Source organism: Tarenaya hassleriana, unplaced genomic scaffold, assembly GCF_000463585.1.
Source record: "Tarenaya hassleriana unplaced genomic scaffold, ASM46358v1 Cleome35, whole genome shotgun sequence".
Classification (NCBI taxonomy): domain Eukaryota; kingdom Viridiplantae; phylum Streptophyta; class Magnoliopsida; order Brassicales; family Cleomaceae; genus Tarenaya; species Tarenaya hassleriana.
Window position 1 is genome coordinate 513,607 of NW_010966617.1, and position 22,221 is coordinate 535,827.

The window sequence follows — 22,221 nt, forward strand, 5'->3', positions numbered from 1 at the left end:
TTCGATCGACTCGCGAGCTGGCTTAAAAAAAATTAGGGTTTTTTACGTTGAAACTTGAAAGTGTTGATATTGGTTGATATGGTATGTGGATTTGGAAATAATATTTTTGTACATGGATTATGATCTGAAGATGGTTTTTTGTACATGGATTAGGAACTGATTGTATATGGATGAATTATGATCTGACTATAGTTTTTTGTATATGGATTAAGATCTGATTGTAAATGGATGGATTAGGATCTGAAGATGATTTTTTGTACATGGATGGATTGTGATATGATATATTTAGAGATAATTTTTTGTACATGGATTGTGATTGTGAATATAAGTATGATTTGGATGTATTGAAATATTCTTTTTATATTGATGTATTATTGGGATATGGTTTTGTATAATTTGATATGGGCTTTTTAGGTATTTAGAAAAATACGATATCAGTTTTTAGGTATTTAGAAAAATACGATATCGGTTCGCGAGTTAAAGAGACTTGGGATGAGTCAGAAATTTTTTGGTCCGAATAAAAGCGGACTTAACGAATTTGGCTAAAAATAAGTTGATTCGGAAACGAGGTGATCCGATCTGGTCCGAACTGGCTCGTTTGACATCCCTACGTGGACATGACGCTATTTGCCAACTTCTTATTTTAAGAATGGTATAAATGAATAAAATAAATAAATAAAATATTTGCAGCTATAATAATGATTTAATATGCTATAAAAACATTTGATAAATTTAGGGAATATTTTTTTTTTGCACAATTTGGAATTATGTTGTGATGACAACATATTAGTTATTATTTTTCAATAGAAATCATGCCTTATCATAAATCTATTTTCATTTTGTATTTGTGGTAATATTTAATAATAAAACAAATCCGAGTAAATAATAATTATCATTAATTGTTTAATTGTATTGTGTTATTATTTAGACATGTGGTTATGATGGGCTGAGGCAAATTTACAGAACCCCACCCACACCCGGTCAATGCAAATCATTTCGAAGTCGTCCTAATATTTGGTGGATTAAAATAAAAATAAATCAGTAATATAAATTAGGAGCGACTATTTCGAGTTTCGGTACAAGTTCGGTTCGGTTATATTCAGATTTAGTTATTTCGATTATCAAAAAATTATAACCATTCGATTTTTATATAAATTTCGGTTCAATTTAATTCGGTTATTTTTTGGTAAGGTTCGTTTCGAATTCATTTTTTTGTTGTAAAACTCATTTATTCAAAAAAAATATATCGGGTTTTTCGATTATTTTTTTTAATTGTTTGATTCAGATTCAATTTTTTCGAATTTAGAAAAAATATAACCGTTTAATTTTTATATCAAATTTAGTTTAATTATGATTATATTTTATTCAATTCCATTATTGGATTAATAATCAAGATGGTCACCTCTGTTATAAATGTAGAGGCCAGAGAATTAAATAACAAAAGTTAAATAAAGATTAAAAAAAAAAAAGAGAGAGAAAAATAAAAGGTGGTGGGTTGGAGATTCCATTATTCTAAGGTTTGAAATTGCAATTCCCAATGCCAACTAATAATGACTTTGGGGCTTGTGCTCACCGGACCGCCCATCTACTCTCCTTTTATTTCTTTATTATATTTTTTTATTTTATTTATATTTAACAATTTTGCCCTAATAAATACGTTTTACACTGCACTAATTACAAAAAAAAGCCTTAAATTCCTATTTAATTGGAAGAGATTAGCGTTCTGTCGTCTGATTTCTTGAACCTAAGACAAAACCACGTGTATGTCTTCCAAATTGATTTGATCTCAAACATAATATATTTTCTCCAACTATATATATATATATATATATGATTTCGTGTTTAAAAAGGGTATGATTTTTAGATATTATTACTCAACAATGTGTGTATAAAATAAATGGTATGCGTATATGTTTATATCTACATTAAATAAAATAAAATCACATTTATGGGATTTATATTTTCCTATAAACTCGGAAAATGTAATTACAAAACCCATAAACAAGATTAATGAAACCGCATTATAAATATATACTCCTCCAACAAAGAAGAAGAGGTTGCACGTAAATTAAAGCCATCAACAACCACGAACACCACTCTAGATTATTTGACTAATATACACGCAAAATATATATTATTTAAATTATAGGCTTCAACTTGCATAATATAAAATATATATTAATTTGAATATAGATTATTTGACTAATAGGCTATAATGTACTTAAATCTAGTTAAAATATTCGAATAATAGGGGGCAATATATTTTATTGTTTTTGTATTAATAATTTATTGTTATAGTTGATATTCATATTTTAGTATTTGTTAGCCGTACGGGTTACAACTAGACGTGAGCTGCAAAAAATATTCTTCACACAAAGCAATTAGAGAGGTCAAAAAGGACGAAATATTTTTTAAAAAACGGACCGTGCATGAAAATTAAACGCGCATATATATATATATATATATATATATATTAAAGTAACATATGATTCGGTACAAAATCCAAAACATAGAACATGAAAAAGTGCAACTCGCGTGACCAATAATTGTTATGATTATTCACAAAAACAATGTTACCATAAAAAACAGAACATGGATTTAAAATTTTACCTTTTTGGCAGCAAACGTTATTTTTATCATAATATTACAGAATCGAGTAAATGAATTATTAGATATAAATTATAATCACTATTTTAAATTATATTATGAATGTTTATATGAAAAGGAAAAATATATAAAAAATGGGATATTTTTTCCACATATTGAAAATTAGGTATCACAATAAGGAAATGAAGAAGAAATATGATTAAACCAAATAATAACGCTCCTAATTAAACCGGTTATAACCGATTTAAAATCAAATAAATTAAAATATTGGAAAAAGGTGGAGAAAAAGTTATGAAGCTCGATCTTCGAGTATTCAAATAAGGGGGGAGGGAACAAATGAAGAATTTAAGATGCCCCAAAATGAAAGTTGTCACTGTCAGTGGATTTAGATGAAAATGGGCATAATTACCTCTTAAACCCACACAGCTTAATTTGATCAATGGCTTTAATCAGTGTTGAATCTGAAGTTTTTTTTTTTTTGGGAAAAATTAAACTTGAACTGCTGAAAGGCAAACACTTTGAAAGCTGAAAGTGTTTTTTTTTCTTTCTCTCTTCAAATTAAAACTACTAAATTGATTTGAGTGCTTCGGCCATGGCGGTGGCTAAATGATCAAAGAGCTCTGTTTTTTATGCAAGCGTGGGTATAAATCCAGACCCTTTTCCTGTTTTTCTTTTCTTTCCCTTCTGTTTCTTTGTTCTCGCTTCTCTCTGTGTTCTATTCTATCTCTAAAAAGCGACCATTTTCGCTGTTTCTCTCTCTGTATCTTTTGTTGCAGCGGCGAATAGAGGTGGGAGTGCTGTCTGAGCGAAGGACCCAGTTCAATAAAAAGATTGGTAAGAAATTTTGAGGGGAAAAGATTTGAACTTGTTCAAAAAGTGGCACAGAATCTGAAATGGGTATCTTTCTCTCGAAGCTTTTGAGCTCGAATCTCTGCTAAAATCTGGCTAGGGTTTCTTAGGAGGCCGTGTTTGAGTTGAGTGCCTGTACGGAAATCATGGTGCTTTTCTGCTCCGTTGACTGTTCCTGCTCCTTTTTTGAAACTTTGCCCTGTCTCTTTCATCTCAGTACTTGGTAGTGGTTGTGGCAGATTGAGTCTGTACGATCAATTCCTGGATTTGATTTGATTCTTTTGATCGGGCATTATCTCTCTCTGGTGCTTTATATTTACTCATCTGATCAAGTTGGTAATCCATTCCTTTCTTGTTGTTCACAGTTACATTTTCTTAAATGTTCCTCAGGTACATTGTGGGTGATTGTGCTTTCGCTGCGATCCTTGATGATATACACAGAGGCCGGTCTTGGAGGCTGAAGCCATCCTATTAAGGTAGAAGTTCTGTAGATACTCGGACCAGTGACAGCAGCTAGTTCAAGATTGTTTTGGTGCCTGTTCAGAAGTTGAAGAGACATGGATCATATGAGTGACAAAGACAAGTTTGTTGTCGAGAAGAGCAATGGTGTTAATGATGTGAGCTATGATTCGGTTAACACGCCTGCAGACTGGAGAGTATGTGTTTCTAATCCAGTGTCTATGCCTGTGGGTTCATATCCTCCAGAGAATCCGATGATGTCTGCTTGTCCATCATCTTGTTCTCCATCTCAGATGATGGATTCATTTGGACAAGCTCTTTGGCATGATCCCACCAGTGTACAGGCCATTGGGTTTAGTGCTTTCAGTATGCAGACTAATGCGGGTTCTTCGAACGCAATGGGGATTGGAAATGGCGATAGACCTCTAGAAACGGGTTGGAATCTTCCTAGTTTCTTGCCTAAAGGTAATGCTCTTCTCCTGCCAAATGCAAGTGGATTCCTCCCACATAGTATGGTTCATTTCCCAGCCGATTCAGGCTTCATAGAGCGTGCTGCGAGGTTTTCGTGCTTCAATGGTGGGAATTTCAGTGACATGATGAACCAACCTGTTGTAAATCCTGAATCTATGGGTTTGTATTCTCAAGTTGGGGGAGCAATGCAAGGGCTGCAGGATATGCAAGTGGGAAGTGTATATAAACTAGCTCATGGAGGACAATGCCCGAGGAATGAACTAAACGCCAGTGAACTTCCAAATGATGCTTCTACAGCAGTAAAAGACGGGTTCAAGAACGATATAGGAATCGGGACTCATGTTGGATCCAACGAAGAAGCTAAAGTGGATAAACCTGGATCCAGTAATATGTCTGAAGAAACTCGGTCCATTGGTGGCGGTCGGAATGAACTGCAAGGTGGGGAAGTGAACTCTGGGGAAACCTCTTCCAAGGGCTACGACACGAAGAAAAGGAAAAGAAATGGGCAGGTAAGGCTGAAGATTTCTCTGTTTCCCAGCGTTTCTTCATTGTTTCCGATCACCAGCCTTTTATTACACATAGCTTATCTCTCTGTCTGTAGGAATCTGAGCCGAATCAGTCATGTAGACCTCAGCATTCAGGTGAAGAACCGGAGAACAATGGTGCGAAAAAGCAAAAGGATGAGCAAGTTACCAATTCACCAGCTAACATGACAAGCGGGGGAAAACAAGGAAAACAAGCTTCTGATCCTACAAAGGAAGGATATATTCACGTGAGGGCTCGAAGAGGCCAGGCCACAAATAGCCATAGTCTTGCAGAAAGGGTATACAGTTCTACATCTTAAGATTTAATCGGAGCAATCCCTTCATTGTTTTGCCCTTCGAATCTTAGTTAGGTGTGGTTTGACTTCATTGCTTCTCGATTATAGGTTAGGAGAGAAAAGATCAGCGAAAGGATGAAGTTTCTTCAAGATCTTGTGCCGGGTTGCAACAAGGTGGGGACTTTTTAGGTGATTATGGCTGTATGAGGAGAAAGCTCTCGACTTTGTTGTCTGAACTCTGAAATTTATGTGTTGTTCAGGTCACAGGGAAGGCAGTTATGCTCGATGAAATCATTAACTATGTCCAATCACTTCAACGACAAGTCGAGGCATGTATACCTGTGGACTTATTTACCTACATCCAACTTTGCTCTCTCTCTCTCTCTCTCTCTCTCTCTCTCTCTCTCTCTCTCTCTCGTGTAGTTCTTTTATTAATTGTTTAGCTGTCTCATTTTATGAATTTGCCCTCTTCTTCTATTCTTTTCAGTTCTTGTCGATGAAACTTGCAACCGTAAATCCTCAGCTGAATTTTAACTTCGAAGGACTCTTAGCTAAGGAGGTTAGAAATTGTGGATCCCATTACTGAGCAGCTTTGTCTTTATCTAACGAGCAGTTTGCCTCATAAAATGATCGTGTCTCCTTTCGGATGCAGGCCCTTCAGCTACGGGCTGGTCCTTCATCTGCACCATCATTTCCCCAAATGCCGATGGCTTATCCTCCTCTACCGCAACTCTCTCAACCAGGATTCATGCAGCCAACACTGTCTGGCATGGGAAATCCTTCTGATATCCTTAAGAGAACCATCAGTTCCCCATTGTTGCCCGTGAATGGAGGAGCATTCAAGAGACCGGTATATTTCTGATTCCACTTCATTGTCTCACAGTAGAACAATGGGTTTCACCATTAGCATCATGTTTGCAAAGATATTTCATTTTAAATATAGTGCAAACGTGAAATCATGTAGTTTCCGAGATGCCTTTCTGGATCATTGTGGTTTCCGGGTATACGACAACATGTGATCTTCTTTCTTGGTTTAACAGGAAACACATGGATGGGAAGGTGATCTGCAGAATGTTGTTCACACGAGCTACGGAGTCGGTTCTCCACTAGAAAATCAAGCAGCAACAGGTAAAGCTAATCGGGGTCTTCCCCATCGTTACATAGAACTAATCGATTATTTGCTGAAAGACTTTGTTGATAAGTTCAAAGAACAGTATTCAACTCACTGTTAACATTCCGTTTTCGACATGCAATTCAGAATCTCTTCCGTCTGCTGACATGAAGGTCGAGCAGTGACAGCTTCTTCCCTTCTCTAATGGTTCATCTTCAACGTTCAACCAGAATGTGAAAAATGGGAGGAAAGAAAAGAAGAAAGAAGAAGCTGGATCATGTTTCTGTAATTTGTACAGCTCGGGAAGACGAAGCAGCATCTATTCATGTTTTTACCCAGAATTCTGGTTGATTAATTTCTCAGTGGAATGGAGACAGAAGTGATGAAGCCCTTTTGTAATGGAGAGGCAGATTCTGGGTGTTAAGAAAGATCTGTGCTTTCTCTCTGTTTCTGTGTATAGATAGATTTGATATAGAAGAGAAAATGTTGATGTAATTTGTCTAATGATCAACAAGAACAGCGGCTTCGATAGCGATCTGCTCTGTGATTTCTCCATTGTTAGTGACGATGCTTTTGGTAATATCAAATAATTGAATCCATAGTTCAAACAAAATCCATTTCCATGGAATCTTCTCTGTGATGCTGATGCAACAAGTGAGTTTCATCCATGGAAACAGAGCGCTCTTTACGTTAATCGACGGTTTTATTACCAAACAGGGTCTCATCACGTGCGAGTCACGTGAGCCTGTCGGATTCAGCCTTTTTAATATCCTGTTCCGAATTGGCGCCGAAGAACAATGGCGTCGAACTACTACGCCTCTCACCTAAAGCTCTGCATTGGGAGAAGAAACCAGAGCCGCCATGTGAAGAGGATCCATGGGCATATCATTAGAACCCTACCCGATCCAGAGACGTTCCTCCTAAACGTAATCGTCAATGCTTATGGCAAAATCAGCGACTCCAAGTATGCTCGCGGAGTGTTCGACGGAATTCCCCTACCGAACATCTACTCTTGGAACGCTCTTCTCTCTGCGTATTCCAACTCTGGTGACATTTCAGAATTGGAGGGTACTTTCTCCAAGCTCCCATGTCGTGATCATGTCTCTTGGAACTTGCTTATCAAGGGCTATGCCTCGAGAGGATTGGTGGGCGACGCTGCCAAGGCCTATAATATGATGATGAGAGATGGGCCTGCTAAAAATTTGACGAGAGTTACGTTTTCTGAAATGCTGAAGTTTTCTTTCACCCACAGACTTGTGGGTTTGGGCAGGCAGATTCATGGGCAGGTAATCAAATTCGGGTTTGACTCATGTTTTTTCGTCGGGAGTTCGCTGTTGGATATGTATGCAGAAGTTGATCATTTTCGTGATGCGAAGAAGGTTTTTTATGGGATGCGTGAGAGAAATACGGTTATGTGCAATGCATTGATGAAGGGCCTTCTGCACAATGGGATGATGGAAGAAGCTAAGAAGCTATTCCAAGAAATGATGGAGAAAGATTCCATTTCTTGGACAACGATGATCAAAGGACTAGCTAAAAATGGATTGGAAAGGGAGGCCATTGATCTTGTAAGAGGGATGAAAATGGAAGGTCTGGCTATGGATCAGTTTACTTTTGGAAGTGTACTGCCAGCTTGTGGGGAGTTGTCCGCCATAAAGGAAGGGAAGCAAATTCATGCTTTTATAATCAGGACGAATCATCAGGATAACATATTTGTCGCCAGTGCGCTTGTTGACATGTATTGTAAGTGTAATAACATAGTCTATGCAGAGACTGTTTTCAATAGAATGGAGCAGAAGAATGTCGTCTCTTGGACAGCAATGCTTGGGGGTTATGGTAAGACTGGTCAATTTGAAGAGGCTTTTGAGATTTTTGGCGAGATGAAAAGACATGGAATTGACCCAGATGATGTTACACTGGCAGATGTTATTAGCTCATGTGCCAACATCGGTAGCCTAGAAGAGGGTTCCCAGTTTCATGGAAAAGCTATAATTTCTGGTTTAATACATTATATTAGTGTCTCGAATTCATTAATAACTTTGTATCGCAAATGTGGAAACCTTGAAGATTCTGTTAGGCTGTTCAATGAAATGGATGTCAAGGATCAAATCTCCTGGACGGCAATGGTTTCAGCATATGCTCAATTTGGAAAGGCCGTCGCGGCGATTGATTTGTTTGAAAGAATGGTGCAGCATGGACTGAAACCTGATGAAGTGACTTTCGTATCTGTAATTTCAGCTTGCAGTAGATCAGGATTAGTGGAGAAAGGACAAAGATATTTCGATTCAATGGTGAATGATTATGGAATTGCACCAATCAGTGACCATTATTCTTGCATGATTGACCTCTTCAGTAGAGCTGGAAGACTAGAGGAGGCCAAAAGTTTCATAAATGAGATGCCTTTTCCGCCAGATGCATCTGGTTTAAGCACCTTACTGAGTGCTTGTAGAAATAAAGGTAACTTGGAAATAGGGGAATGGGCAAGCAAATCACTCAGGCAACTAGACCCTCAACACTCCGCTGGCTATACCTTACTCTCTAGTTTATATGCTTTGAACCAGAAATGGGATTGTGTTGCTCAACTAAGGCGAGAAATCAGAGAGAAAGGAGTTAGAAAAGAACCTGGATGCAGTTGGATCAAGTATAATAGAAAGTCGCACATTTTCTCAGCAGATGACCAGTCAAGTCCGTATTCAGATCAGATATATGCTAAGCTTGAGGAGTTGTACCAGAAAATGGTAGACAATGGTTACGAACCAGACACTAGTTGTGTTCCCCACGATGTTGAGGAATCACAGAAAGTAAAAATGCTTACATATCATAGTGAGAGGCTCGCAATTGCATTTGGATTAATATTTGTTCCCCCAAGTCTACCTATTAAGGTGGTGAAAAATCTTAGGGTCTGTGTGGATTGCCACAATGCTACAAAACATATCTCCAAAGTCACTGGGAGAGAGATACTTGTGAGAGATACTGTAAGGTTTCACCTTTTTAAAGATGGAATCTGTTCGTGTGGAGACTTCTGGTAGTTAGTTGCTCCATGAAATCAAGTATTTTGCTAAACAGACACAAGAGTGATGACTAATGATTGTCCATCATAACCAAGTACTACACAAGTCCAGACACAGAACTGGGAGAATGGCTTGAACTGTTGGTCATTTTAGATGGACAAGGGGCTGCTTCGTTACTATTGGCTATCATACGCCAATAGTTACCTCTTTGGAAGGACTTGACTCACAAAGAAATAGAAAAGGGCTCGAGAAGGTAGAAACTGAAGTAATGTTTTCTATGTTGCTGATTTTTCTCTGTAGATCGTGAGCCTGATCAGAGGAATAGAATGCAGCATTTGTGTAGAATGGAAGATGGGAGATGGTACTAATGGACACAGAGTGGTGTAAACGTTGCCCTATCTCGAAAGCATTAAATCGGAATCTGAAAAAACAGAGAAGCTTCACAACAGAAGTGAGGGAGAAAGATAAGGAAGTGAAGACACAGAAGTGAAGCCCTTGTGTAATGAATCTATCAAAAGCTGGGTTACAGGAATCCATTAAAACTCAATCTGCTTGATCTGTTTTCTTTTGTGACCATAATGTAAACCACATTCCAACTGAAAACTGTAAACACAATGAGTACTAAGAGAACAACAGTTATAGACCTTATAAGAATAGGTCACCCTTCAATTTTTACATCATTCTAAACAAAAAGTTCATAACCTTTACAGGCTTTCAAATTTAGGATTTTATACGATATAGGTTGAGAAACTCGGCATCTTGTCCAAGCGCCTCAAAATGTTTTCAGCCATCTCCCTTGTGTTACCATCTTCGCGGTGGAAGGCGCCAACCAACATCCCTGTGAGCATCCTGTCTTGCGATATGCCTAAGGCGTATTTATCTCCTCCTCTGGTCAGGAACTTGTCAATCATCCAAAATGCTTTCTGTAATAGAGTCTCTTTCTTGTGTTCTTTGACTGCATCCAGGACATGCTGTACTACATTCATTTCACTGAGCGTGCTCAAACTTTTCTCTACATCTACTTTGTCATCTAGTAGTGTGCATATTGCAGATAATGCAGCTTCCACCACTTCGACTTTATCACTCTGCAAACATGCCACAAGCTTTGTGACTGTGTTTGCTTCTACCAAGCAAAATGTGCTCTTTGAAGAACATACCCCCCTATGGATCGGGCAAATCTGTATTTGCTTCTTTCTTGATGACCCGATGGACAAAGACCTTGGCATGCTAAGTGTTGCCATGAATTTTGTGCTCCTAGTTTGTGGAGGTCTTGATAAAGTCGGTGTTGCTGATGATAGATTTTCTAGTCCAGTTGCTGATAACCTTTGAACTTCATCGCTCGATGTTTTCATCAGCAGTTCAGCGAATACTGATGTCAAATTGTGGTTTATGGCCAGGTACAACATTTGGGGTTCATACAGGGTGGCAGTGAATCTTGCTAAAATGCCTACAAGACCTTCCAGATAATCAGTGGCATACCTGCTTGTTCTTGTTCCACTTCTTTGGATCAGGTGGATTGCATTAAGAATTTTAGACACGACACTGTCGCTTACCAGAGCTAGATTAAGAGTCAGGTTTTGTTGAGGCAGTTTGGCGAGGAATTTGGCTGAAACAGCATGCCTCTCTAAAATATGACTTGCTTCTGTTGGGCATTGGATAAGATTCTCAGGTAGACCTCTTGTCTTACATAATCTTTCTGATAGCGTGTGACCAATGTAGGGTGATAGTGCTATGAGAAGTTTGATTGCTTCAACGCCTAAATCTTCGTGAGGATTGTTGATGAGTTCGATCAGGGCAAAGCTTGCATCAGTTTCTTTGATCACTGAGACAATAGTTGCCATTGTGTTGGATGATTTTGACAAGGATAGGAGAATTCTGATCAAATCAATGTTTAGCTCATCTGGGCTTGAGTTCTTGAGCATGTGGATGATATTGTAGACAAAGTAATCAGAAGCCAGAGTATGGCCATGTGTGTTCACCTGGAAGCCTTCATGTGCCAACCCAGATTCCAGTATGTTTGCAAGTACTGTAGCAGCTTCATTCCGGGAGTTCATCAGATCGCTGAACATCCGCTTGGTGAACATCTCTTCGACCATGATTTTGACAATTCCAGATTCAACAAGTATTTGGCTGTTTGGATGATACAGTGAAATTTGAGCAAGAGCTTTAAATGCCACCCGTCTGGCCTCAGTGTTTTCACTCTGCACAAGCCTTATGAGAGCAGGAGAAGCCTTCTCAGCTACATATGTTTTCTTGTCATGTCCAATGACAATTTCCACGAGGTATGTTGCCATTGCCACCTGCACATCTTCAGTTCCTGCATGTGCCTTGTTTTAGATGAAATTCCTAGTAAAACTCTGACAGATAGATTAATCAATCTTGTCGTTTATTGTGTATGCTTTTCTGGTTGTATGGAAAATATGCTCAGAAAATTTGGAGAAAAAGATGTCCCAAGTCTAAAAGATTTATTTACCTTCTGCGAGATGGTTTAGAAGAGGTTCCAGTAGCCCATTTTCTGCCATCCGCTTGATGTTATCAGGGAATTTTTCCAGTTGTTTTAAGATTTGTTCGGCTGTTTCTGAGGCAAAGGCATTGATATCTCTGTTATACTTTGAGGTGATTAGCATCAATATCCCACCAGTAGCTGTCCCGATCCTTTCACATGCATGCTGAGATGTGGAGAGCTCGAGCAATACGAGCAGTGCTGCATGCCGTAATTGTTGGTGACTGCTGGGTAAAAGTTTGATGATACATGAAATGTTTATTGTCCTCGCAATCATTTCCTGTAAGAACACTTCGAGATTTTTATATTCTCCTGATAAATCTCCTGCATTTTCTGCAGAAGGAACTATGAAATAGATAGCTAGATGCTGTCTCTGTTGTGCAAGTGAAAAGTTCATTGGTTTCCCATGCATATTTCACTTTGCTCAAAGTTAGGTCTGCTGGTGAATTAGAAGCATGTGGAAAGAAACAGACTAGCACACATCTTAACTCATTCACTAGGGGCATTATAAAAAATACCCTTACTTTGCTATTTCTACTTCAACACCTACCCTTGTGACCATGTGACTAAGCTACCATTTTTGCTTAGAGTTATAAATATAAGAGTTAACCTTTCCAGCATTGCTGTCTTCTGCCATTTTGTGTAACAGCTCCAGAACTTCATACCTCACATCCTTGTCTCTGTACACCAGGAATTTGTCAAGCAACTGGAGTATGCCAGCTTCACATACTTTTACCTTGTTGTACTCTTTCCAGCCATCTCCCTTGTGTTACCATCTTCGCGGTGGAAGGCGCCAACCAACATCCCTGTGAGCATCCTGTCTTGCGATATGCCTAAGGCGTATTTATCTCCTCCTCTGGTCAGGAACTTGTCAATCATCCAAAATGCTTTCTGTAATAGAGTCTCTTTCTTGTGTTCTTTGACTGCATCCAGGACATGCTGTACTACATTCATTTCACTGAGCGTGCTCAAACTTTTCTCTACATCTACTTTGTCATCTAGTAGTGTGCATATTGCAGATAATGCAGCTTCCACCACTTCGACTTTATCACTCTGCAAACATGCCACAAGCTTTGTGACTGTGTTTGCTTCTACCAAGCAAAATGTGCTCTTTGAAGAACATACCCCCCTATGGATCGGGCAAATCTGTATTTGCTTCTTTCTTGATGACCCGATGGACAAAGACCTTGGCATGCTAAGTGTTGCCATGAATTTTGTGCTCCTAGTTTGTGGAGGTTCTTACTATCCATTCCTCAATGATGGTTTTCAGGGCAATGTTGGAACTTACTCCGGGTTTCAACTTTTGCCCTGTAACTGGGCAGTAAATTTCATCAGGGTTTATAAATCTTTCAAACCACTCTGTTACTGCCTTTCTTTCACAGGTGATTCCTGTTTCTATGGTGACTGGATCTTCCATTATTTCCTTAGTCAATGGACAGATGAACGCTTGGTACGGGGGCTCGATGAACTGTGTCACCTGTGGTAACATTGATAAGGATTCGGTTAGCCTCCCATAATTTCTTTGGCTGCTATTATATGTACTCTGGCTTGGGCTGCTTTCTATCTCAGTCACTTTTGATTCACTTGAGATCAAACAACTTCCATAGGAAACCTCTGGATCAGTGGGATAGAGATCTGTCTCTATTTGCTCTGACATTGTTTCTAGTGTTTTGCTACCTGAAGGTGTCTGCTTTGTGTGCTGCACAATTTCCGGGATGTCGCTTTTGCTATCCCCGAATTTAGCATTCAACATCTCTTTTGAAAGAGATTGGACAACACGTCCTGCATATTCTTGATCATCGAATGTTGATTCTGGTATGGATTGCAAGTTTTCACCAATCTGTTTCACAATGCCTTCAAGTTCTTCCTCAATGCTGCTGCTCAGGTTAGTGGCTGATTCTTCTCCATTACTTTCTTGGTATTTTTCAATGATATTCTTGGCCTCATCTATACTATCTGACAGAGATTCAAGAATATCAGTTGAACTTATTAGGACGCTCTCAGTCTCGGCTGTCTGTATCTCCATTAACACAACTGAAACTCGATAAAAGTAGCATGCACATTCAAGAAAACCCTTCTTTTCTGATTTTTTGCTCGCCAAAAATATGATTTTCTCAGAAATGGATTCCAACAAGGATTCAATTAATCTTGCAGTTCTGGCTGTGTCTTCACCAATCTGAAACAGAAAATTGATGGAGAAAGGTGAAGAATTTTATGTGCAAGTCTCACGAAAACTTCTCCTTGTAGGTTTGGGACGATCAGAAGAACGGTAAAGTTTTCTGTTGAAGCTCTAAGGAAAGAAAACAAGAGACGATTGAAGAAAACTCACCGACATCCCATTGAAACCGCTTTTATACCACTCTCTTTTGAAGCTCCTCTGTTCCTGAGAGATGCTGGAGAAACATTAGTCCCCATGGAATCCATCAAAGGTTTCTTTTTTATTCCGATAAAAGAGAAGACTTTGGAGACACAGATGTTGACATCATTCATGTCTCAAGGTACCATGGAAGAGTTGAAGGAGTCCATTATCACAGAAGAAGCACTTACTTGTTCAACGCGAAGTTCTTTGGTGAGTCTTCCACTAATGTCATGAATGTACAACTGAGAAGATCCTTAAGATCGAGTCATTTGGCCCCATCTCCAATGTTAAGTCTAGTTTAAATGTTTCCTTTTGTTCTTGCTAATTGTGTTCCTGTTACAGATTGCTATCAAGTATTCATCACAGTACGTGATCTCCATTAAGGCAAAGGGTCAATACTCTGAGAAGAGAAGGTTGGTTGGCCTGAAAGTTTTCCTCTCTCTCTCTTTGTGTTCTCAAATGTCATTTTCATGGTTTCTTGTTTGTTTTTTTCTTTCATATGGAAGAAAGCGACCCCTTCAGGAATTGGTAAGAGCTGCCATTGATTAGGATTGACTTTATATTCCCTTCCATCAGTGCTGAATAAAATATGTTGGAGTTGTTGGTTGGCATTTTAGAAAAAAAAAAAGGGGGATTGTATATTTACTATTCATATATATGCCTGATTGATGTATGTTACAATTTATGGTTGGATCGTGAAGAGACAACTTTGCTTGAAATATAATAAATTGCAAACTGTAGAATCTGTATTTTCTTTTTCTCATGCTTAAGATTTTGATGGATGAAAAGCTCAACTTGGGGTAATGGACAACATGTTAGCCTAAAATGTCAATGAGAACTGGTTAATCATATATATATATACACATATATATATATATATATATGTATGCTTTGTTAGAAACGCTTCGTTGATCTTTTTCCAAAGAAAGATTTGTGATTTGTTACAAAACAAGAAAGCCACAAAGGCAGCACAAGTAACCTGTAACTATTCTAACACAAAATCTTTTTGCTGTGAAATTTGAGCTACAAATGGCCAAGCAAACAAAAATGGACAGCTTGTGAATACAGTTATATACTCAACAAGACCTGCTATAACTTATGAGAAATGGGGCAGACTTTGAAGAACACATGCCGTGCTTTTACTCAACCTTGTTCCCTTGCATGACTCGTTGAACAAGACTTAACTCCACAGAATTGGTGTGATGAAGATGAACCCTTTATTTGTTGATATATCAGAAACTTGCCCATGAAACAATAGCAAGGAACAAGTGAGCTGAATGTGGAGTGACAGAGGAGGAGAATCTTGAGTCAGGGCCTCCTGCCAGGTCTGCAACACTCTTCTCTTTGAATATTTACAACAAAGGGATGGCCAGGAGGGTTTAGATCAGTATGAAACCTCTGCATATTCCTCAGACATGGTTGATAAGAACCTTCCTCCTTGTTAGTTCTCAATCAGTGGGGGCTATAGAATGAACCAGTATGATGAACACCTTGCAGTTGGATGAAGCTGTAGATAGTTTTCTTCAAATGGACTGGCAATAATGAGTGATCTGCTGCAGAGACTACTAGTTGAAGAAATAAGGTGACTGGAGGACTTCCCTCAGATCAAAGTCACCACGGTCGGGAAGTGGTGGAAAAGTAAGGTTTGGGAAGGATTTCTGGAAGCTTTCCAACAACTGTCAAGACAAACAGAAGCTACCAATGATGAGTTTCATATAGGGACAGAGAATGAAAAGCCGAAAGTTTGTGCAGGTGAGTGTGTGCCCTCTAGAAGATATAAGGGTTCTTTACATTTTCCAATATTGGCGCCTCATAGAGCTCCACAAACTTTTCTCTCAGTATTCTGTTCATTTCTTCAACATCACATGCGTGAGTCCAGTATGAATCATGCACCCCTGCAATTAGACATCGGGACAAACAGTAAGAAAATCAACTAAATCAGATGTATTAAGCTGGGAAGGGAAACGGTAAGAAAATAAACTATGGCGCAAACCTGCAAAACTCAAGCCTGCTCTTTTGCAGGCAACTGCAGTCATCATCATGTGAGACCCATCAAGAGAATGCACAAAATTTGGTGGGAAAGCTGTTCTCTGCCTCTTCACCATGATCTGAACCAAGAATATAATATAAAACACAGAGGGAACAGAAAAATTCACTATACTGCTCAACAAATACAAAGTTCAAAGGGATATCTATGGGTGAACTAACAACCCCAAAATACTGCATAATGATCTTTATTCTTTCTCCAGAAAAGTAAATGGAATTCCCTATTAATTCAAAGACATGCGTATATACAAGGCAATGTAGACTAAAAAGAATATGAGATGGTAAGGTTTAGTACCTTGTCAGTCTCTCGTTGTAGTGTCAACACCTGAAGGGAAGTCTTAACCTGCAAATGATGAAAGACTTGGGTTTCAGCCATCTAAGAGCCATGTAGTCCATTTTGTAAAATATCAAAGAAATGCCCCATCTGACTATAGTATTACCAGGTGCCTTCCCAACTGCCGATAGGGTTGCACAACTGGAAGTCCAAGAGGAGTGGTCCAACAAACTGGTTTGTTCTCCGACGCTATTATCTGTCCACCAGATAAAGTAGCTCTCATTAATAAAATGTTCAAACTGAAAATGACACTATTAGAGTATGCCCGTGTTATTGGAAAAAGGACACAATACAGAGCCATTTGTATAGTTAACCTCTTTCAGCACTCCATGTTCATTTTAAACTACAGATTTCTTACAAAAGGGTTGCATTTTACATTAAAATCAACAATGACAGGACCAGAAAGGAACAGATAAAATAACAGATCTGACCTTTGCACATTCACCAAGCCAACTCATGATGCTTCTAGCTGCCTCAAACATCTCCCCCAAGGCTGTAAGAGTTGTCTGGAAACAGAATCTCGATGAGTTATTAATTGATGTCAGAGGGTTTGTAGGCACATATGCAGTAATACAAAAGTGTGGCCCAAAACCAAGCAAGCAAAGTCTCATTTACTTTCGCTGCATAACAAGATGCACCAAATACTTGTGAATCATCCCCAATGCTACCACGTTCTTTCAATCTTCTCTTGATTTGGTCACGTGCACCAATATATGTAACTCCATAGACTGATGTCATAACTGTCTGTTTAACTAGCTTCCTGTCGACCTAAGGAATTTCAATCATTGGGTACCATTCATCAGTAAGGATTACCAAACAAGTGCTTAACATTTATCAAGTATAAGTAGTTGAACAACAATCGTCTAGTAAGGAGGAAGAAACAAAAACCTGGTTGATTAAGAGTTTGGCATATGCGACATTTGGATGTGTACTAGGATCTTTCTCTGCATCCTGCCGCATGATTTCAAGAACCCTAAATCAAAACAGCGAAGAAATTACTAATCATGTAAAAGGAAACCCTCTTCTCTTATTTCATCAGTAAATATATCTCAGTAATGTGGGGTCCTCCTCCATCAGCCACGCATGTTCAAGCACATATATGTATAGAAATATGACAAGAGACATCAAGACAACCAGGGACAAAATGACAGAAAGAGAGTACCTGGATGCAATTCCTGAGTAAACATCTGCAGGCTTTTCTCCTGCAACTAGGTTGACAGCAGCTGCTCCCAACTAAGGAAAATATCGATCGAGAAGATAAATTAGAAAAATTCGGGGCATACCATATACATATAGACAACAGTTACTAAGAAAATTAAATAATAGCATACCTTATCCCTCCCCAGCGCAGCATAGTGTTGTAAACCATTACATGAACCGTCCTAGCAATAGGAAATAACACAGGAAAAATAAGATAATGTACCCAATGGGAATACATGATGATAAACTTAGAAGAAATGTACTCGAACTGCATAGATAATTATAAACCAAAAGCAATAAGAATCTCGATATTAATATTACTAGCAGAAACATCCATGGACAAAAATGTTTCTATTACTCATGTTCCAGCATGGTAATGATAAAATGATCAAGCATGGGTAGGATACTGAGAGTAAGCTGCAGAAAAAAAGGAAAATATATGAAACCTGTATCTAATTCCCAGTACCAAAGGTTTCATCTAAAAACCAAGAACCAAAACCTAGACAGCTCAGACATTCCTGACTTTGAAAAATGATGAATGAAGTTTCAAGAGAGTACCTGGTGTACAGGCATATGAGAAATAGTGGTCTTGGGAGAAGGATTTCTCAAGGCTTCTGTAAGGTTAATGCAAGCAGCCAAACATTGAAAAGGATCCTCTGCATCAAGCCACCATCTTCTTCCTTCAAGAGGTCTATCAGCAGAATCAAATATGTCTTCTAAATGATTCTCGGTAAATGCGATACGACCCTCATAAGACAACTTATCCACACCACCAGCATATAAATTTGCCAAATGTATCTTTAGCCACTGCAATCCTGATTCTCCCAGAGGTTTTCCCTCAGCAAATTCCAGGACACCTCGGCAAAGATCAGAACCAAGATGGTTCAGGTGCGGATGCATGGGGTATGCACGGCCCCGGAAATCAAGGTTGTGAGGATAGTAAAAACCTTCCTCATCCTTCATTTTACGCGCCACCTGCTCACAAATAAAGGATCAATGATATTTTCATAAACCATAGTGGCCGAAAAGAGTGTATAAAAAAGACAGTTCTCCTACCGCAAGTTTGAGCTCTATATCACACCGCTGTGAGTGTCTCTCACTGTTTTCCTTTTTTGCATCCTTCATTTTCCACTTCCATTTCCGAATTTCCATTTGATCTTCAGTGTCTGGTTCCTCCGGAAGGGGCACCTTTTTGGAGTTCATAAAAGGGTAAGAAAAATACCAAAGGACCCAAATCGAAGAACCAAGTAACCGGAAAAAAGAAAGGCTTCTTCGCAGATGATGGAGTAAATGAGAACAAGAGTCAGAAAAAGGAGAGAAAGAATGGAGAAATAGGGAGGAGTGAGAGAGAGAGAGAGAGAGAGAGAGAGAAATCTCACATCTTCACAGTCAACCAGATCAGCCAGACCACCTCCATTAGCCCATATTCTCTCAACCACACTTAATACCCTTTGATTTATCCTCCATTTGGTGTTTCCTAGGGTATCTAGTGCCTGATTAAAAACCGAGGAATTACACATTCACAATTAATATCACTCCTCCAAAGTATATTGAGAAAATGAACGATAACTTCAGACATGAGAAATCATAACACAGAAAGAACCTCAGACCTCAAAAACTGGCACCATTTGATGCCTGGGAGTTCTTTTTACGACAACACGCTGTTGTTTAGCTCCATGTGTTCTCATGATGTATGAAGGCAAGAAAAAGTATGCGCCTTGGTCATACCTACAAAGTTCTGCCAAGTTACTAAGCCATTCTAGGAAACAAGTTGGAAAAAATTCTAGATATAAGTTGAACAAAAGCTGCACGAGGTAAGATACGTTGTAGGATAATCTATGAAAAATATAAATGTGTAAAAAATAGCAAAGGTAAAATAGAAACAACTTTATATTCTTACAATCAGTCAACTACAATGACTTTTTCTATAAATGGGAAAACCAAAGGCCATACCCAGACCAGTTTTGAGGAGGAATGAGCATTGGCATGTAAGGAATGATCATATGTCTAGCCTGTTGAAACCAAAAGAACGGAGAGATTGTCAGACTCAGTCTGAAATGTTTTAATGTACATGTACAAAAAATGCCTTCCAAACCAGGCATCATAAACACACCTCGACGACCTCCATTAAAAAAATAGAAACAACTTTATACTTACTGTTTTTTCAAGCCCCTTCTGGATCAGAGGATCACACTCAATGACACCATATCTCTTGCCAGTTTTCCTAAAGGAAAATACAACAGAATGTTCATAGGTTGGGCAGTGGAGAGTGGACAGAGAGAGAGATGGTGAGAAAAACTGAAGGAGCATAATACTTACGTAGATTCTTTTGTAATGGTTTTAAGAGAATGCACGAAAGCAGGTCGGATATCAGGTGGACCATCACCAATCTGGTCAACCGGAGGTTGTATATATGCATTTTCCATCAAAAGCTGAATCAAACGCGAACCAACCTAGAAATACAAGAGAGCCCAAACTAAATCACAAAAGAAATAAAAGAAGAAGAACAATTGAAATGGCTAAGAGCAGGCCGCATTGACAAGTCTGGAAGTAACTAAACCTTGACTTGAGCCTCTTGACCCCATGGCTTGGAATGGTCATGTACCTTCACTATATCTCTTACTTGCTTCACCTTCTGCTTTTTCATCAGTGTCGAAACTTTTTTCCGTAGCTTTTCCTGATCTTTAGTTACTTGAGGTCCTGCTTCATACACGGGCTCTGACTCACCACTGATTGTCTTGTGCGTTGCATTCTTTTTCCTTTTTGTTTTCTCCAGAAACCTATTGATCATGGCCTGATCGACCAAAGAGACAGCAATTTCGGGAAAAAAAAAACGTGGAAACCAAATCAGATCTCCGAGGAACGATGGCAAAAGCAATGCGGATTCCACTTCAAACAATCCAGGTTTAGAACCGCTAGCTTTTGGGAAAAAGGCATAAACTTTATCCTAAACCAATCAGCTTCGTGAGAGAATGATATCGAGCTCTCTGACTAGGAAACAACCATATTGCAGAAAAACGTAGAAAACTCTATCCACAATGACCGTATTCTTCCACCGGAGAACTCATAGAATGGTAACATCAACAAAGGAAACATTACCAACATACGATAATAAGTCAAAATATGATTCAAAAACCAAAATGCAGCAATGAAAACACCATGCCCACCTCATGCTCAACAGCTTCACCGATCTGACAAGCGGCTTGGACCACCCTAACATTGCCAACGCCTTTAGAGTTCGTCATCAACAAACCCATCATCTTATGCATAGTGATAACAGCCATCATATCAGCCGGCAATTGCTCCATATACGGCGCGTGAGGAGCCTTCATCTTCTTACCTTTGAACGAATCGAGCTCCGCCTGAATCGCGTCACGCAGAGGTTCGAACCAGCCGAGAAAGAGTGCCTTCACGTACGGTAAACTCGGTGCGAGCTTCTGCTGACACATATCTTCGAGAAGCTCTTGATACTCTTTCGCCGCTTCTTCCCAAGCTTCTGTCTCCATCTTAATCTGTCTCCTTTTGAGCATATAGTACTTAGCCGCTCCCAAGCCTCCGACCATTCTCTTGGGCTGTTGTTTTCCTGGAAAAACCTCCTTGTTGCTGATTCTGTCGGCTTCTCTGCCCATTTCCTCGATCAGTTCCGGGATTTCTTCAGTTCCCGACGAATAATCTTCAGGGTCCGTCGAATCGATCGCCTCTGCAGCCGTAGCATACCCTTCGAACGCGGCAGAGTAAGCGCAGTGTTGAAATGAGCTGCATCTTCCCAGCTCAATGGTAGACAATCCGGTTCGACGAAAACCCAGATCATGGAACGAAGGCTTCAACCGAGTTACGGGAACCGGAGACGCAATTTTCCCGAGAAAGTGAGGGATTTGAGATGCTCTGACGGAGCAAGAAGAGGAGGCAGAATCGGAGAAAGGCTTAATCTTTCCTGAAGAAGCTCGCTTGGCGAAGTTCCTCCACATTTTTCAGCCTAGTGGGTCTTCGGATTCAGTGATCAAACGGATCAGAGGGAAAAAGAAAAGAATGAATACGATAATCAAGTTTCCCGGAAAAGGGGGGGCTCAAATTCCGGATATCCCCGAGAAAGTGATACAATGGAAAACCTCAAAGGCACATGAGTCGGCGAAGTAACCTTAAGAAGAAAAAAATCTTAAACGAACAACAGAAATAGTACAAATCTGAAACCCAGAGCTGGGAGAGGGAGAGAGAGAAGGCGCCGCGAAGAACAGCCGCCAATAAACCCTCCATAAAACCTTGGAAGTCTCGTGTCTTCAGGTTTAGATACTTTTGGGTCTTTCAATTATAATTAATTGGGCTTAAGGCCCATTCTAAAAAAACATACATTTTATTTAGAAAAATATATTTACAATTATAATTTTTCTAAACCAAAATGACAACTCGTGAGATGCCATAAAAAAAAAACAAGTAAAAGAGACAGTTAGTTT

General features: G+C 39.2%; 4 protein-coding genes across 4 annotated transcripts; 2 read left to right on the forward strand and 2 right to left on the reverse strand.

Annotated features, from left to right (window-relative positions):
* Window positions 1-3,065: 3,065 nt before the first annotated feature.
* LOC104821985 (transcription factor bHLH49) lies at window positions 3,066-6,848 on the forward strand. The gene is made up of 10 exons (XM_010553044.2): window positions 3,066-3,248; window positions 3,384-3,441; window positions 3,847-4,895; window positions 4,988-5,209; window positions 5,315-5,380; window positions 5,467-5,535; window positions 5,694-5,765; window positions 5,859-6,056; window positions 6,247-6,334; window positions 6,465-6,848. Exons 3-10 carry the CDS (start codon window positions 4,014-4,016, stop codon window positions 6,500-6,502), a joined length of 1,635 nt encoding a protein of 544 aa, XP_010551346.1. The 5' UTR covers window positions 3,066-3,248; window positions 3,384-3,441; window positions 3,847-4,013; the 3' UTR covers window positions 6,503-6,848.
* A 266-nt stretch (window positions 6,849-7,114) lies between these two features.
* LOC104821986 (putative pentatricopeptide repeat-containing protein At1g68930) lies at window positions 7,115-9,356 on the forward strand. The gene has a single exon (XM_010553045.2). The coding sequence runs from the start codon at window positions 7,115-7,117 to the stop codon at window positions 9,344-9,346; it is 2,232 nt and encodes a 743-aa protein (XP_010551347.1). The 3' UTR covers window positions 9,347-9,356.
* Window positions 9,357-10,032: 676 nt separating this feature from the next.
* On the reverse strand, window positions 10,033-14,524 carry LOC104822180 (putative U-box domain-containing protein 42). Its single transcript, XM_010553328.1, has 6 exons — window positions 14,161-14,524; window positions 13,075-14,007; window positions 12,780-12,884; window positions 12,442-12,594; window positions 11,802-12,111; window positions 10,033-11,645 (listed from the first exon to the last, which is right to left on the reverse strand). Exons 1-6 carry the CDS (start codon window positions 14,164-14,166, stop codon window positions 10,057-10,059), a joined length of 3,096 nt encoding a protein of 1,031 aa, XP_010551630.1. The 5' UTR covers window positions 14,167-14,524; the 3' UTR covers window positions 10,033-10,056.
* Window positions 14,525-15,075: 551 nt separating this feature from the next.
* Window positions 15,076-22,017, reverse strand: LOC104821987 (DNA-directed RNA polymerase 1, mitochondrial). The gene is made up of 19 exons (XM_010553046.2): window positions 20,938-22,017; window positions 20,331-20,564; window positions 20,090-20,223; window positions 19,928-19,994; window positions 19,724-19,782; window positions 19,381-19,498; window positions 19,150-19,263; window positions 18,827-18,958; window positions 18,329-18,745; window positions 17,902-17,952; window positions 17,733-17,803; window positions 17,459-17,543; window positions 17,186-17,338; window positions 17,002-17,076; window positions 16,677-16,766; window positions 16,532-16,579; window positions 16,184-16,298; window positions 15,982-16,085; window positions 15,076-15,866 (listed from the first exon to the last, which is right to left on the reverse strand). The coding sequence occupies exons 1-19, from the start codon at window positions 21,736-21,738 to the stop codon at window positions 15,756-15,758; spliced, it is 2,979 nt and encodes a 992-aa protein (XP_010551348.1). The 5' UTR covers window positions 21,739-22,017; the 3' UTR covers window positions 15,076-15,755.
* Between the last annotated feature and the right edge of the window lie 204 nt (window positions 22,018-22,221).